At 42.1% G+C, this 15,021-nt stretch overlaps 2 protein-coding genes across 3 annotated transcripts in view; one reads left to right on the top strand and one right to left on the bottom strand.

The window, feature by feature from the left end:
• Nucleotides 1–5,011, top strand: part of LOC119160902 (uncharacterized) — a 41,244-nt gene extending 36,233 nt beyond the window's left edge. The window contains exon 3 of the mRNA XM_037413174.2: nt 4,551–5,011. Coding sequence (XP_037269071.2) covers nt 4,551–4,902 — 352 coding nt within the window. The 3' untranslated portion in view covers nt 4,903–5,011. The remainder of the gene's footprint in view (nt 1–4,550) is intronic.
• Nucleotides 5,012–5,503: 492 nt separating this feature from the next.
• LOC142761728 (uncharacterized) lies at nt 5,504–12,068 on the bottom strand. 2 transcript variants are annotated; one of them, XM_075879249.1, is made up of 6 exons: nt 11,682–12,068; nt 10,531–10,601; nt 7,052–7,168; nt 5,907–5,945; nt 5,661–5,714; nt 5,504–5,586 (listed from the first exon to the last, which is right to left on the bottom strand). In XM_075879249.1, exons 2-6 carry the CDS (start codon nt 10,543–10,545, stop codon nt 5,545–5,547), a joined length of 267 nt encoding a protein of 88 aa, XP_075735364.1. In that variant the 5' UTR covers nt 10,546–10,601; nt 11,682–12,068; the 3' UTR covers nt 5,504–5,544. The 2 variants fall into 2 exon arrangements, with proteins under 2 accessions (XP_075735364.1, XP_075735365.1); XM_075879250.1 differs by having other exon boundaries at nt 11,743–12,063.
• Between the last annotated feature and the right edge of the window lie 2,953 nt (nt 12,069–15,021).

Here is a 15,021-nt window from a genome sequence, read left to right as displayed (position 1 = left end):
AGCTACGCCGACCCGTCTCCCTTCGAAGCCAACGCGAGCGCCTTTGCCCTCGCTCGAGCAACCGGGCCTTGGCCCCGGTGTCTCCGTGGATCACCTTTACCGCGGAGACGTGCTCCTGGCACCCTGTGTAGTACTTTGTGCCCGTGGCGTGGATAAGCCTATTTGCTTTCCCGCCGCGCCTTTTTGCAACGGGCTGTACTGCGTTTGGTGTTGCCACAATAAAGTGTTCCGACTTTGAACAGTATCGTGTTCTCGCCACGGCGATGGTTAACGCGTGCCCTGCGGCTCGCTAAGACCGGTCCCACGCTGGTGGCCATACTCCTTCGGGATACGTGTACACCACAGGTTTTATAACGTTGATTAGTTGCGGTGCTATTAAGTTCCATAAGTATTTCTCATCAAATGAAAATTTAGAGCGTACTACTTCTTTGGTTAGCCGTTTTATGTGAAGCATAAACTTCAGATTTAGAAGAATCCTACTGTGCATTCCTGCAACGAACACACATTGATTAAACCTTATCATTGCGGAGGAACTGCAGAGGTAACGTTCGTTACTTTTTTGGTAACGGTAACGCTAACACGTTGCCTTTTTTGGAGATAGCGTAGGGCGGTAACGCGTACCTGTCTGTTTTAGTAACGAGTAAGAAACTTAGTTACTCTTTTCGGTATTGTTTACGACGCTGGTATTTTCCAAGTGGTGCTGGTTAAGTAGATGGGGCGATAATTAAGCGTTGAAACACTGTCGTCTGATTTTTAAAAAGTTTATTGTTTTAGATAAGACTCGATAATCGGTATTTTGACTCAGAATCAGTCATTACATAGGTACGACCAGTGTGCAATGACTGGGACAGTAGGATGGTTATTATAAGAAGCAAATAGTACGCGTCGTAATTTTTGCACTGCTAATATCAAACCATGAATACTGTCCCTAGATGACGTTTATTTATTAGTAAAGTCATTATTAATAATAATAATAATAATAATAATAATAATTTTATTATTAATAATATCATAATTCCTAATATTATTAACATATTTCTATCTCACAAACCATCCATCGTGTAATTCCTATGCTCTGTCAATACCTTGTCGTCATGCAAGGTTTATGAGACCACTGTTCTTGTTTTTGATAGCATGCTAAACTTTCCGGCTCACACTGAGCGTACTGCTATTCGAGGCCACCCCGCCGTGGTGGTCTAGTGGCTAAGGTACTCGGCTGCTGACCCGCAGGTCGCGAGACCGACTCCTGGCAGCAGCGGCTGCATTTTCGATGGAAGCAAAAGTGCTTTAGGCTTGTGTGCTCAGATTTTGAGTGCACGTTAAGAATCCCAGGGAGTCTCAATATCCGGAGCCTGCCACTTGGCATCTCTCATAATCAAGTGCTAGTTTTGGGATGTTAGAATCTATCTATCTATCTATCTATCTATCTATCTATCTATCTATCTATCTATCTATCTATCTATCTATCTATCTATCTATCTATCTATCTGTCTGTCTGTCTGTCTGTCTGTCTGTCTGTCCATCTATCTATCTATCTATCTATCTATCTATCTATCTATCTATCTATCTATCTATCTATCTATCTATCCATCCTTGTGAGGCCGTCGTTCTCTCGACTGTTTGCAGAATCTCTCTAGAATGCAGTTCTTCTACTGTCTTTCACAAATGGTACACCAAATACGCATCTATGATCTGGAATGGCATTTTTAAATCTATCATGAATACCATTTAGTGAGTCCTGAAAAAATTCATAAATATTTACAACAACCATTTCGTAAGGAGAGACTTTAGATGTCTTTCTAAAATTGCTAGATTATTATCATTGCCATGACTTTACTGCCAACTAAATCGCACTGACCTGTTCTTTCTTCACCAACTAGTTCATGGTATGTTATCCTGCCTTTTATTCCTCAGTTGTGTTATCAAATTGAGCTAAAGTCAACCAGGGAGAATTAACCGTTTCATGTACATGCCAGCTTCTTCCAACAAACTGCCATTTACAAAATAAAACATCTTTATAATATTAGGCTTCTTTAGCTGCTTGATGTTTTTATAGCCCACAGTCATTGATTTTATCTCAGCTTGCACAGTCTTCAATTATTTTTTCACAATGTATAAATTCTTCCTTTTTACATCTTTCAGAAAGTCTTCCGCATAGTTGTGTATAGTTCACATAATTTTTCACTACCATTCTAATATTTTGGTCGTGCCTTTTTTTTTATTCTTTCCATTTAGCGATGATCACCCCGTCACGGTGCTCTAGTGGCTAAGATACTCGGCTGTTGACCCGCATGTCGCGGGATCAAATCGCGGCCGTGGCGGCTGCATTTCCGATAAAGGCGGAAATGTTGTAGGCCCGTGTACTTAGATTTGGGTGCACGTTAAAGAACCCCAGGGTGTTTATATTTCCGGAGCCCACCACTACGGCGTCTCTCCTAATCATATGGTAATTTTGGGACGTTAAACTCCACAAATCAATCAAACAATCAATCATTCAGCGTTGATCTCTTTTTATCTGTACCAATCCACTCTTTTTATTTCATTTTTTTTCTAAAAGTGGTCTGTATTAGATTGTTCATTTTCCTATTTTATTTTGGCGGGCGCCTGCCCAAAGGACATATAGTTGTTGCTTAACGTTATATGAAGTAATCCATTCATTCATTCATTATAACTAATATTACTATTACTCCTGCGTCTACTTCTACCACTAATACTACTAACAAAAATTCAGAGTGCGTAGATCGTTTCATGTGCCCACCTGCTTTTGCCAACACTCCTCTGTCGAAAGGATATAGTCTGTATAATTCTCAGTTTTGACATGAAGGAGCAGTGCACCCTGAAGAGCATCCCGATCTCGATGTTTGTCTTGTCGTATGGTAATTGTTTTCTTATATAATTTGTGCTGTTTCAGCATGGTACAGGACATTGTACATATCTATTTCTTCTTTGTCTTGCAGACCATTTTTTACATTTTTGTGTGTGATGTCATTTACCTTTAGGCTTGTATATATTCTAGTTATGCTGTATTTTTGCCCTGAGTGGTGGTTTTTTTTTTCCTACATTTTCGCTATTCGTTGGCACTTTCTCTTGTAGAGAGTTTTTACTTATCGTTTGTTCACTGTATTCTTGCTTGCGCACGCCAGCACAAAGGCCTTCCGGTTGTTCCTGAGCACACTGATCGATTAATTGATTGATTGATTGTACTAAGAGACGCGATGTGTGACGGTTCCGTGTTGCTAACGTTTCATTACGCTGAATTGAGGCTCGTGTTCGCTGAACGCATACTCTGTTGGTCAACGTTCGGCGCATGCAAGTTCTCTTTTTGAGCCATGGTACGGCTGCCTGTTAGTGAGGCCGGAAACCGGAGCCCGAACAAAGCGCTGGGAAGAAGTAAACAGAGAAAGGCTCGTTTTCAAAGGAGGGCATGACCCCGGTCTGTTCATGTTTGCACATGAACAGCTCGGGGTCATGCTACACGAGAGCACTGAAGGCGTGACCCCACGTGCGCGTTGCAGCTGGTCATTATGTTGCTTTCTGACGCGGCGCCATGTCCTCTTCCTTTGCATAGATAGGGGATCACACCTTCACGTAGCCGCGCACCTTTCCTCTTCACAAGAAGGCGTGACGCCACACCAGAAAACCACGCGCTGACGGCCTGCAACGTGCACGTGGGTTCAGGCCTTAACAATACGTATGGCGCCATTGGTAGAATGACACCCTGCTGTCTACCCTAGATCTGGCACAAGTGATGCTGGCAAACTTTTGAAAACCTCGAAGTGGTGCTGCGTAGGTTTCTCGCCTGCCAGTGACATCGGCCAACCACGTGACACATGGTTAAGTATTTATCCTAATGCAATTCCAGCTAAAACCGTGACTTACATTAAAAATCATACCGCGGTAGTATGACGTCAGCGTGAAGTTCTTGCTCAGGTCACGTGATTCCAAGCTGTTGCGGAACAAATGTAGCGCATCCTCTAAAGTATGCAGCTATCACTACTTGTAGTAAAACTGTGCTTGTCACGAAAAGCCACCGGACGTGACGTGTTTAAAACCTCAAGTAAGGGCGCGTGCGCTGCGCACTTTATGAGGGAGGCAGCACAAGATGCCGGTATATTAAATATACAAGGAACTGGAAGAACCATAACTTGAGCTTATCTGGCCTACAAAATCCGCATGGCGTGTATCATCCTGATCACAGCAGACATCCTGAGTGAGTCAGTTTCTGCACTGAACTCGCAACTCACCACTTGACAAAGCACATCTCGAGCACCTCCCGCGCGGTGGGTACGGTGTGATTCTAGGAAGGTGCACGGGTCGACCTCCTCGCTCACGGTTGTCGGCTGTCGATGTGTGAATCGTACTTGCTCTGGTGATCAGTTTTATTACAAGCATCACCGACGCGGCAGCTACAGAGGGTATTAAATACGTGAAACCATTGTTCCTTTATTAGCATTTTTCGGAGTATCCTGCGTCAAGCGCTATCTATATTTTGATATGTGTGCAAACATATGAATACAAGCTTCAAACAAACAGGACATTCCTTCTCGCAGGCAAGACGTGGTTGCCTCGTTCTGGTACTTCAATGGCACGGCCTGCACGAAGTGGACTTTCCCGCACGGAAGGTGTCCAGCGAGGCAGCCCGGAATCTACAGGACACTCGGCGAGTGCTCACTCCAGTGCGTTGAAAACGGCGGACAGGCGGACAGCTTACGCTGTGGAGTTCCGGCACCGGGAGAGTGCGAGCTCGAGCATCTGCGCTATCCTTACTTCGCGGACATGCACGCCGAAGGTAGCGCCCGGTGTGTCAACTCGTCTCACGCGACGCTGCTCGGTCGGCGCTGCCTCATCGGGAACAACCAGTTCGATTCGATCAAGGCCTGCCAGCGGGCATGCCAGGGCTGAAGCATGCTCCATCTTAGACCACCGGGGAACATCTTTATTTGGTGGGATGAGGTAGCAGATACTGATTTGGCTTTTGTTAAAATTAAAGAAGATGCTTCGTAGGCAATCCTCCAAGGCGTTAAAATTATTCATTTGTAGTATTTGAAACGACCAATACTTAGTCTGATGACGGGTGCCTGTAGTCGCAGGTAGGACGAACGCAGAATTGTTGATTTTGGTGCTGGTTCTAACGCCAAAGTATATGCCTGAAATCTGTAATTAGTCCTACGAAAAGTATGACAGGCCTGAAGCTCGTGACGCAACGTTTTTGTGCATGGATGCCTCATTTTGTTCTAATCAAAAACAAGCAAACAAAAGGACACCTACTCGAATTGTTCGCGTTGCATTGTGATGAGGTGAGAAGGGGTGTGCATTTCAAATGCACGAAGCGTTTTTGTAGCTTTTTTTGCAATCGCAAACGCATTAAAAAGGGGCAATTATTCATAAAGATTGAAATTTAATTTGCACTCTGATGTTAACAGCTTCGCCTAGGTCTTAAGCTAATAAAGCTACAGGCATCGAATGTTTGTCCAAAAGTGAGAAACAACACGGATGGAAAGAATGGTTTCGTATAGAGTTTTTAATCTATTTGAACTTAATCTGCTAGGTACGAAGTAGCTCATTCCATGTTGTCAGCATGCATACCTGAAAAAAAGGAACGGGAACATAATAAACACTACGTAAAGAACGCACATATTCTAACAGAGCGGCGTCCTTACAAGACCGTCCCGAACAGCCCGCAGTTCCGTCGCCGATAGTTTAGCATACGCCTTCTGGTGACATGAAAACAAAACGTCGTACGGTCAGAGGCTCCATGGTTAGTGCCAGTAGTTTTGTTACTTTTATGGAACGATGTTTACGTGAACGTTATGAGTGTAATATAATGCAGGTACTCTTGAGAAGTGCATATTAAGGACGTATAAATAGGTAACTTCATGAATAAATATTTAAAGTAGAATACTTACCAGCATGTCCCTCTGACTTTTCATAACGCAGTCGATGTACTGGGAGGAGAGAGAAGTGAGTCTTTTAGCTCATGTTGCATACGTGCAAGGCACTGAACGAAGGAAAGTATACGACTAATGGTAGGCGCACCTAACTATTGTGTTCAAGTAGTTCATTTGTCATGAAGCGCAACGCCAGTGTTGTTAACTGTTTTTTTCTTCTCCTTACCTCCAGACTGCAATACTCGCAACACTACTGAGATGGCTTCCTGGGGTAAAATGTGTACGCTCATGACGGGTGCTCTGTGCAGTAAAGCCACAATAGAAAGGTAGGCGGCACAACTATGGTCAGTGTGGTGAAATCGCGACAAGGGGAAGATTGTTCTGCAGCATGCGGGTAATGAGTGGAAGGCGCATGATTATTATGTTAAAGCAGCTCTCAAGCACTTTTTAAAGTAACCATGGAAAGGATTCTTTAAAAGAGCGTATTGCCTTACGAATTCAACGCCGCAAAAGGTTTAAGAATCCGCCAAGTACGAGCGGAGTAAGAAAGATTTGTCGCACGTTGCAATCGCATTCTCTCTTCTTTCGTCCCGACGAAACCACTGGAAACTAAGCATAAAGAAATGGCAGGGGCAAACAAAAAAAATATGTGACGCGTGCTTCGTGACCTTCGCCACTGTTTTCTTTTTTCCTTTCTTCGAATACGTGGCTTTTCCAGTTTGATAGTGCGTGCACGCGTAGACAAGTCGCGGTCTTCCGCGGCGATTCCTGTAACGACCGAGCATGTCATGTTCAGATCAACCAATGAATGATATAAGACCTTCTACGAGTGATTTTTGAACTTCTTCCATCTATTGTCGAGAGAAGAGAAAGTAGATTTAGTTGACTTTGATAAATTATTCATTACAGGCCACGTGCTGAGCTTTATTATTTAGCTCGCGAGTTGTTGGGAGCCCCTACTACCGATCGGCCGCGTTCTCTGACAATGCTGAAAAAGTGTTGCAGGGCCCCTTTAAGCTGGGGTGGTCGACAGCAAGTAACCATTCTTAAAGCCTGATTTTGTAAATGTTTCAGTTGTGACGTTTCTGCTCGGGTCATTTGTCACTTGCACGAGTGCGTACGCCACCGTTGCGCCGATATTCGAGTTCAATGAAAGTACGCACTGGTTGGAATAGTTCTCGTTGTGCGCAGAACACTTCTCGGGTCTTGTGTTCATCGGCTTGGGGCCCAGCCACTTGCTTCAGGCATTCGATGTTCCTGTGGTCGCTCAAACTCGCCACCTGGGGGAAAGCGTGCAAACTGTCAACGGCTAACATTTCTATGACGCTGAAGGGAGCGTGCTTCGAAATTTGCGTACTGTTGCTAAAGGTCAGAAATAAATGTTTAGCTTTCAGTTTCATCAAGCCACTCGTTTCAAATGATAATCTGTAGTGCTTGAATAAATTTGCCTTCGCATGAAATGTGCATATACGCAGTCGTATTGGAAGCATTTGGCGAATCACGTAAATTCAAAGATGTGGCTAGGTTATAAAAAAAGGAGAGATATTTTACAGCAGTGATTGAAATATATTCATTATCAAGTAGACAGTAAGCAATCAGCAATGATTACAGTTATTCATAGCACAGCATCGCCTCTATAACAAAGAAAAAGGAAATAAGGGAGAACTGAATAATAGAATTTTTTTCGGCATATCTAACTCAAACGTTTATCGATTCGGGGGAAAATATTTTCACCTTTATTGACCTTAAAAATGACCAAGACACAGCAAAGTTTACAGAATGTAAGTGAATAATTGGTATGAAATTTTTGTAGCCTTCTGATGCTTTATGTCAAATTGCCACATTCGTTTTTCTCCTTCCAACAGATGTAAGACAGAAAATGTCACTTTTCGATGTGCTTTAATGTTGCAAGTCTCTAAATTACATACAGTCGAAGCTACATATAAGCGGTTCACGGCGGCATGGTTGTGGCACTCTCCTTTTTTGAAGTCATAAGAATGCTACTGTTCACTGTTAAGAAAGCACCGCAGCACGTAACAGAACAAATTGTTGGTATCGAAATTCGTGAACAATTTGTTAGCAGCAGTAATTTAAAAAAATATATATACATATATATATATATATCTATACATATAAATATAAATATTTCCATTGTTTATTATATATATATATATATATATATATATATATATATATATATATATATATATATATTTATATATATATAGTGGGAGTAATAATTCAACGGGCCAGTTAGTCTTCGTGAAGGTATGGGATATGGCACAACGGGAGCGTTGTCAACAAGGATAAATATATTTATTTCCCAACAGTTTCGGGAGGGGACCTCCCTTCATCAGGGGATGAGTTATACTGACATGAACCAGTATATGAGTTATACTGACATGTCAGTATAACTCATCCCCTGATGAAGGGAGGTCCCCTCCCGAAACTGTTGGGAAATAAATATATTTATCCTTGTTGACAACGCTCCCGTTGTGCCATATCCCATATATATATATATATATATATATATATATATATATATATATATATATATATATATATATATATATATATATATATATATATATATATATATATATATATATATATATATATATATATATATATATATATGAGAAGTGTTACTTCAAGGCTCGTTTTTCCGTGTTTTGATGCTATAATAAAGATATATAACAGACAATAATGCCAAGAAAAGTAGAGGGAAAGTTATTAGACCGAATCGTAATGTAAATGTGAAGAAAGAATGGTGGGTGAAAAGATAACTATCGGTGGGCAGCAACCAAACCTGCGATCTTCAATTGATGCGTTCTATGCGTCGACGGCGTTATTTGAAGGTTACAGGTTTGGTTCCTGCTCACGGCAAGTTATTTTTTCACCAACTTTTCTTTCTTCTTTCTTCATATTTACATTAGAACTCCATGTAATAACTTCCCCTATACTTTCCTTGGCATTATTGTCCTTTAGATCTCATATATATATATATATATATATATATATATATATATATATATATATATATATATATATATATATATATATATATATATATATATATATATATTAGAAAGCATTAGAAAACAATAACGGCAACAATGAAAATAGTAACTGAGTTCACGGCACTGCAGCTGCGAAGGGCACTGGACAACCTAAAACAATTCCAAGTGTAACTACTCTTCCTAAGTGCAGCTGTCGTCTGTTTTGTTTTATTTTACTACCCAATCAATTGTGCCATACACGACATGCCCAGCAGCAACCATGTGCACAGCCAGGAGGCCCCCACGACACGCGTAATTTAGAAGCGGGCCAGGAATTTGCATTGCACGCGCTTGCACAGCCCACCGCAATACGGGGCACCCCTATTTTTACGACGAAATTTGACAGGGCGCGGAGTAGTTAAAGGCTTAGAACTTCCTAAAATGCCCGCTGACCAGCCTCTGCCACAATACGCGGCCCCCGTCCTTCTACGACGAATTGTTTACGGGACCCCGAGTAGTTAAAGGCTTAGGACTTCCTGAAAAGCTCTTTTTTGCCCCACACCGAACCGCCAGTGCCAGGAGGGACCGTCTGATCGGGAGGAATGCGCTAGTGAACGGAAACATACACAGACCGCTGACATCAGAAAGGTGAAGGGGAGAGGGGGGAGAGAGATGGGGGGAAGTGGAGGGAAAAGTGGAAAAGGGGGGCACCCCAGGGGCGTCCACCGTATATTATTTTTCTCTTTTTTCTTTCCTTTTCTTTTCTTTTTTTCCTTTTTTTCCCCTCTTTCCTTGCCCTCTGATTTGAGATTGTATAAAGCTGAGCACCGACAAACTGTATCTTTATTCCTGATGAAGGCCAGACTCTAGGCCGAAACGTCGAAATAAACCACGTTGTGACCGCTCACGGAGGATCTACTAGACTATATATATATATATATATATATATATATATATATATATATATATATATATATATATATATATATATATATATATTAGTATATACGCGTGTGTAGCGGAAACAATACAGGGCTGGTACTTGCCCATGTTTTGTCAGTGACAAAAAAACGTTCCTGAATGCTTCCAGGCTCGGAAAGTAAAGCTTACGGTTTTCGGGAAACTAAAGCTGTCTGTACAATAAGAAGATCGCATAGTATTGTTTTTTTTTTCAAAGCCATTCAGCCTCTTAAAATTGGACTAAGTGGTTTTGTACACACGCATACAAATTCGATTCGTGTAGGGAATGCAACACGCAGCAGTAGAACAGTCCGTATATCTAGCAATCATGGTCGGCTGGTCGGCCAAGTCTGATTAATGGATCGGACGTGGCTTCCCGCATCACCAATTCGGTTCAGTCACTCAACTTAATGGGCTAAATGATCGTGTTTGCTGAGTGTAAGGCTTGAACGAATTTATCGGGAACTATTGCACATGATTTTGAACTAGAATTATTGCAAGTAAGTTGGGCGGAAATCCGTAAGGTGCATTTTCTTTCAAATTTCGAAACTTATTTGCTATATTTGGGTTTAGAAGAAGCTCAGAAAGTGCAAATTGAACCATTCTTCATAGCTCACGATTTTTTTTACGTTTCTCAACAAAAAAAAGCACTAGAAGAAAATGCACTTTGCAGCTTTACTTACCGATGGCGGAAACATTTCTTCGCACTTTCTGGTTGTGTTCCTCAGCTGGTCATTCACATCTTGCGGGAGATCTGAAAGAGAAAAGTGCATTTTTTTCTTCTTTCTCGTTACATAATGGCTTTATTGCGCACATAGTACTATCGCAACTCATTTCAATGGTTGTAAAATAGTTTGTCTAATAAAAAAAGAGAACTACAGAATTTTTGTGCGCAATAATTCCAGAAAAAGAAAGAAAGGAACATTGGCGAAAATTATTTTGCATATGAAGCAAAGTTGTTAAAAAAAAGAAACGCACCGCTTCAGTAGGGCTGAAATAGTACTTTGCTGTGAAGGCCGCAAAGAATAAACATGGTACTTTTCAAGCGTATACAAAGCGCTTCTGCAATGAATCTGCTGAATCAAAAATATACCCGAAATAATTGAACGAAGTATGTCATTCTTATCTTCAGAGCGCAGCCTCGGTAATCAAAATTGCGCTAATTTTGAATACGATCGGGGTAGATTCGAACGTGAAAAAGGAAACAAAAGCTTGTGTACGGATCACAAAAATTAGCTTTGCTTAGCTTCGCTATTTCCATTGTTTATTATGAAAAACTTGCTAGCTTGGGAATTTCGCACCATTGTAATTTTGAATGTCATAGGAGTATTAACTATAGGTCATGGCCGTTTTTAATATCGAACACAGCAACGAACTCAGTGATATGGCGATGAATTTCGCGTTGGTTTCCTGAACACGTAATCGCGGACAGGGCCGTGCTGACAGAATTCTGTTGCTTTGGTAAACAGCATAGCAAAAAGCGTTCTCACATAAGTGCATTCTGTGAACTTGTGCTATATATGCGATATGTCGCTAACTTCCCCTTAATATTATGTGCTATACCATGCCCCGGTGTCAACGCTCGTACGGCGTTAGTACGGTATTGTAAATACAAAGCTAGGAAGCAGTACTCATTATTTGTCATCAATCCAGCATTCCACTTCAAGAACGTTCGACGTATATTGCCGCTGCCATTGTTGACGCTGAATAAAAGCAAAAGCAGTGGCCGGCAACTTCGTGCTCCGAGACAGAGGAAACAACCCAATGGAAGTGAAACAAAAAAGCAATGCCAAATGACAGGAACTCGTCTGTAGCTCCGACTTCTTTCACCTACCGCGTGGATTGCAACAAACGGGATGGAACAAAACTGATCATCGGGCCACTTCCGAACTAACCGCAGATGATATCCAATGCAGTGCGCTTCGGTGCCACACTCGCAGAGAACGCGAGTCGGTTGGCCCGTGGGTGGTCGAAGAACAAGAGCAGGACGACGAGCACGATCGCTGCCCCGGACGACGGCTTCCACCGAGAAAGTGCCATGTCAACGTTCTTTTCCTTCGTCGCAGATGCACTCTCTCTATATATATGCACCGCGTACTGAAAGCCTTCTCCGCGTCTCACATCACCGCCCATGCAAAAGTCGTGGGACGAGGAAATGAACCGGCTGTACGGTGCCCAACTTATACAAGCGCCTGAAGTCTCAAAACGAAGGACAAAGATCGTTAGCTTTCCGTGTAAACAGCTGCAAGCAAGCAAGCGGGTGGGGGTACGGTTGGGCGACCCTTATATGGCACGACGTGAGCGCCGTCCACTATTGCGCCAGGTCATCGCGGCATCGCACACACATTCACATACCGGCGCGCACACGCACTCGAGAGAAAGTGGGGCAATCCGCGTTCGCAAACACTTCCTTTCTCCCCGGCTCGTTGATCGACAATGGCTGCCGGCTGGACCCGCTGGCCAAAGTTCTCGTGCTCTTTTTATAAGGCGGCACAAAGCGAAAGGCATACAAGCGTTCCGTCAGAAAGGGCAGTGATCCCGAGAACAAAGTTTCAAGTGGTCCCGGGAAACTGAGAACGACGGGTTGGCGCTGTTTCCTGAAGAATTGAGCATGTTCATACAGCGGCACGGCTTTAGAGGAAGTCGTGTGCGCGCGAAGACGTTTCCTCACGAGTTTGTGTCGTAACAAATGCGCATTACAAAAAGAAAAAAAAACGAAAGAAAATGCGGCTTCGGCAACTAGGAGCAGGTTATAGGTAGACGGTTACAAATGCTGGCCACACGGCAAAGGTTATGTTTTAAATGAAGTGTCTCAAGTAGCGTTTTATTGTTGCTGCATTCAGTATAGGTATACGAGATAGAAACACGAATGGCTCTGTATTAGCAGGCTCACGTGCAATATCGTCGCTAACAAAGCATGTGGGTGTTAGATAGGCTGAAACCAATGATCCGTAGATGGGGTATGGTCTCCTGCTATGTACTTCACGCATATATTTTTCTCTTTCTCCTTCGTCTCACTGTCACGTGGAAAAGATCAGAACCGAAGATACCATATTGCAAAAAAGAATGAAAGTGTGGCTTCACACTAACTGAAAACTTTCACAGGTATAAGAGCTTCTTTTTGTCACTTTTATTGTTTCTTAGCTAAATTTTGTGTTAGGACGCCTACTATAGTCCATCACATGTCTGACTTTTACAAAAAGATGCAAGCAGACGATTTTGAAATAATAGTGAAGATGATTGCAGAACGAAAACGTAAGTTATTGTTAGCTTCCCATTATTATGCAAACTCGTGCCTTATCAGGGAGACGTGGGTTTTAACTTGACAGCGTTTTACAACAAGGTCCACCGAGACTTCACTGACACCATTTCCGCCATGAAAGTGCTGTCCAAAAATATACACTGACTAACTTCAAAAAAAGTCAGACGAAAAAAAATTGATTCATTTGAATGACATTGAAATCGAACCCGCGCCTTCTCATTGACTTTTTTTTATTGAGCGCTTCACCACTGACACACGTGCGCAAAACGCTAAATGAGCGTTTCATATCTCTCACCTTTCCTCTCAGAGGGATATCCGATGGCAAGGAATATATATATATATTTATATAAATATATATATATATATATATATATATATATATATATATATATATATATATATATATATATATATACATACAAAGGACACTTCAGTGGCGAATTGAACTAAACGCGTACTACTCGCACTAGCCTGTAGGTACTCAGGCTATTTTGTATTTGTCCCTACATTTATTAGGTAATAATTATTAAATACCCGTATTTAATTATGGGCTGGAAACCCAAGTTATGAACACTGAGACGTAGAGCACTTTCAGAAACCACCGACAATTTTTTTGCCTGTACGATACGTCTAGTGCTGTTATTGTTTCCGCGTTGTAAAGAAAGCCCATAGCAGCACTATAGCAGTGCGCTCGCGGTCCGTCACACGGCTACTTTTCACGTTTCGTGGGATTTGTTTACAACGTGGAAAGAACAACAGCGTGAGACGTATCGTACAGGAAAAAAATTTGTTGGTGGTTTCTGAAAGTGCTCTACATCTCAGTGTTCATATTTTGGGTTTCAAGCCATATATAAAAACTTAGGTAATTAAGAAATAATTATTTGGTATGGTGAGAAATAAAAAAATAGTCTGAGTACCTACAGGCTAGTGCAAATAGTATGCGTTTGGTTCAATTCTTCTCCTAAGTGCCTTTCACTTTGAAGTTCTTGGCTCAAGTTATGTGGGACACTCTGTATATTCATTGCTCATGTGGGACACCCTGTATATTCATTGCTTTCATTGCGTTCCACATCGTGTTCGTGTGACGGATTGTTCAGAGAGTAATACAGCTTCCACATGCACGAACGACGTTTATCCACCGCCTACTAGTTCCATGGCGATAGCACAGGCATATAGAACTGCTGAAATAATCTGCACAGAAAGGCAATGATGTCGACGGGTGAATGTTGCGCAGTCAGTGACTATAGGTGCACCGAGAGAGGCTTTCTCGGGTAGCCGAACGCTTTCCACATGTTAACCGCTCAAGCTAAAAACTTTTCCTCTCGTTCTCCAGAGGGGTGTGTGGTATATGCGTGAACACGGGAGGAGGTACCCTATTGCTGAGGAGCGCACAACGCGGCCTTTGTCTCGTCAGATGGCGATGCTTTGATTCAGTGCATATCGAGCACCAGCATAGGTCAGCAAAAACAAATTTAGAACTCCCTCAACCACTCATAAAACGTTTACCTCGTCCTTGGAGCTAACTCGGACTCACACTCACCGATGTTCTTTGTAACCAATCTCAATTTTTCCTGAAAACTTATCACGCACAAAAAGGGATCTTCCATTAACATGCACCATTAACTAGCACAAGCACTCAACCTGTTACAATGTATTCTTTGACTGGATTCGTTCGAACCGAAATACACTAGAGGTTTATGGGACCCGCTCGTACTCAGAATGACCAAAATATTACTCACTTAAACTCACTCACGGTTCTATCATAGTCTGGTGCGAGCTGACTCATGTGTCTGTTAGCTGTTTCGTTCAAGGTGTGAATGCATTTTAACACCAATATCTGACATAATCGGTGTTGCACTTCGCTATTTTTCTATAGTGTATTTTAATGCGAGCTATCAGTGGTTGCAATACG

The sequence above is a fragment of the Rhipicephalus microplus genome, chromosome X (assembly GCF_043290135.1).
Source record: "Rhipicephalus microplus isolate Deutch F79 chromosome X, USDA_Rmic, whole genome shotgun sequence".
Classification (NCBI taxonomy): Eukaryota; Metazoa; Arthropoda; class Arachnida; order Ixodida; family Ixodidae; genus Rhipicephalus; species Rhipicephalus microplus.
The sequence above is the reverse complement of the archived record's forward strand: the minus strand, read 5'-3'. Positions and strand labels throughout refer to the sequence as shown.